Source organism: Aplysia californica, unplaced genomic scaffold (assembly GCF_000002075.1).
Source record: "Aplysia californica isolate F4 #8 unplaced genomic scaffold, AplCal3.0 scaffold01672, whole genome shotgun sequence".
Taxonomy (NCBI): Eukaryota; Metazoa; Mollusca; class Gastropoda; order Aplysiida; family Aplysiidae; genus Aplysia; species Aplysia californica.
The window spans coordinates 38,144-39,051 of NW_004798942.1; the positions used below are offsets into that span (position 1 = coordinate 38,144).

A 908-nucleotide genomic window follows, 5' to 3' on the forward strand; every position below is an offset into this window, starting at 1 on the left:
CATCAAACATAATAACACACACACCATCAAACATAATACACACACACACCATCAAACATAATAACACACACACCATCAAACATAATACACACACACACCATCAAACATAATAACACACACACCATCAAACATAATACACACACACCATCAAACATAATACACCATCAGACATAATACACCATCAGACATAATAACACACACACCATCAAACATAATCATCAAACATAATTCACTCACAGCATCAAACATAATACACCATCAAACATAATCATCAAACATAATAACACTCACACCATCAAACATAATAACACACACACCATCAAACATAATACACCATCAAACATAATCATCAAACATAATACATTCACACCATCAAACATAATTCACTCACACCATTTATAGATGTGACACGCGTCCCTCACCTGTGTAAGCGAACCTTGTGTCGCAGGAGGCGTGGCTGAGAGGCGTGTACCACTTGATGTCAAACGATGCCTTGTTGTTCCTGGCCAGGGAAGATTTCACACATAATGAAATGATGATCAGTAAATTCAGTGAAAACTGGAACCCTATATCTGTCATCAATTCTGCTCTGTTTCCACTTGATGTCACCAATATAAAGTTTTCACAATCATCTCTTTCCCAATGTGTTGTCTCAAATAATTTCTGACATAAATCGGACTCGGTAAAAAGGATGAATGTCACAAAGTTATAACACAGTGTTGAACAATGTTTCACTGTGTGGCTGAACAACTCTGGCGATAGTTGAACAACTCTGGCGATAGTTGAACAACTCTGGCGATAGTTGAACAACTCTGGCGACGGTTGAACAACTCTGGCGACAGTTGAACAACTCTGGCGACAGTTGAACAACTCTGGCGACAGTTGAACAACTCTGGCGACAGTTGAAC

The 908-nt window shown here is 38.9% G+C and overlaps 1 protein-coding gene across 1 annotated transcript in view; it reads right to left on the reverse strand.

The window, feature by feature from the left end:
- The window catches only part of LOC101864282 (active breakpoint cluster region-related protein), a gene marked incomplete at its 5' end in the record, with an annotated part of 37,181 nt that overhangs the window by 19,267 nt on the left and 17,006 nt on the right, over positions 1–908 (reverse strand). Inside the window, 1 exon segment of the mRNA XM_013090914.2 lies at positions 423–502. Within this exon segment, the coding sequence (XP_012946368.1) occupies positions 423–502 (80 nt within the window).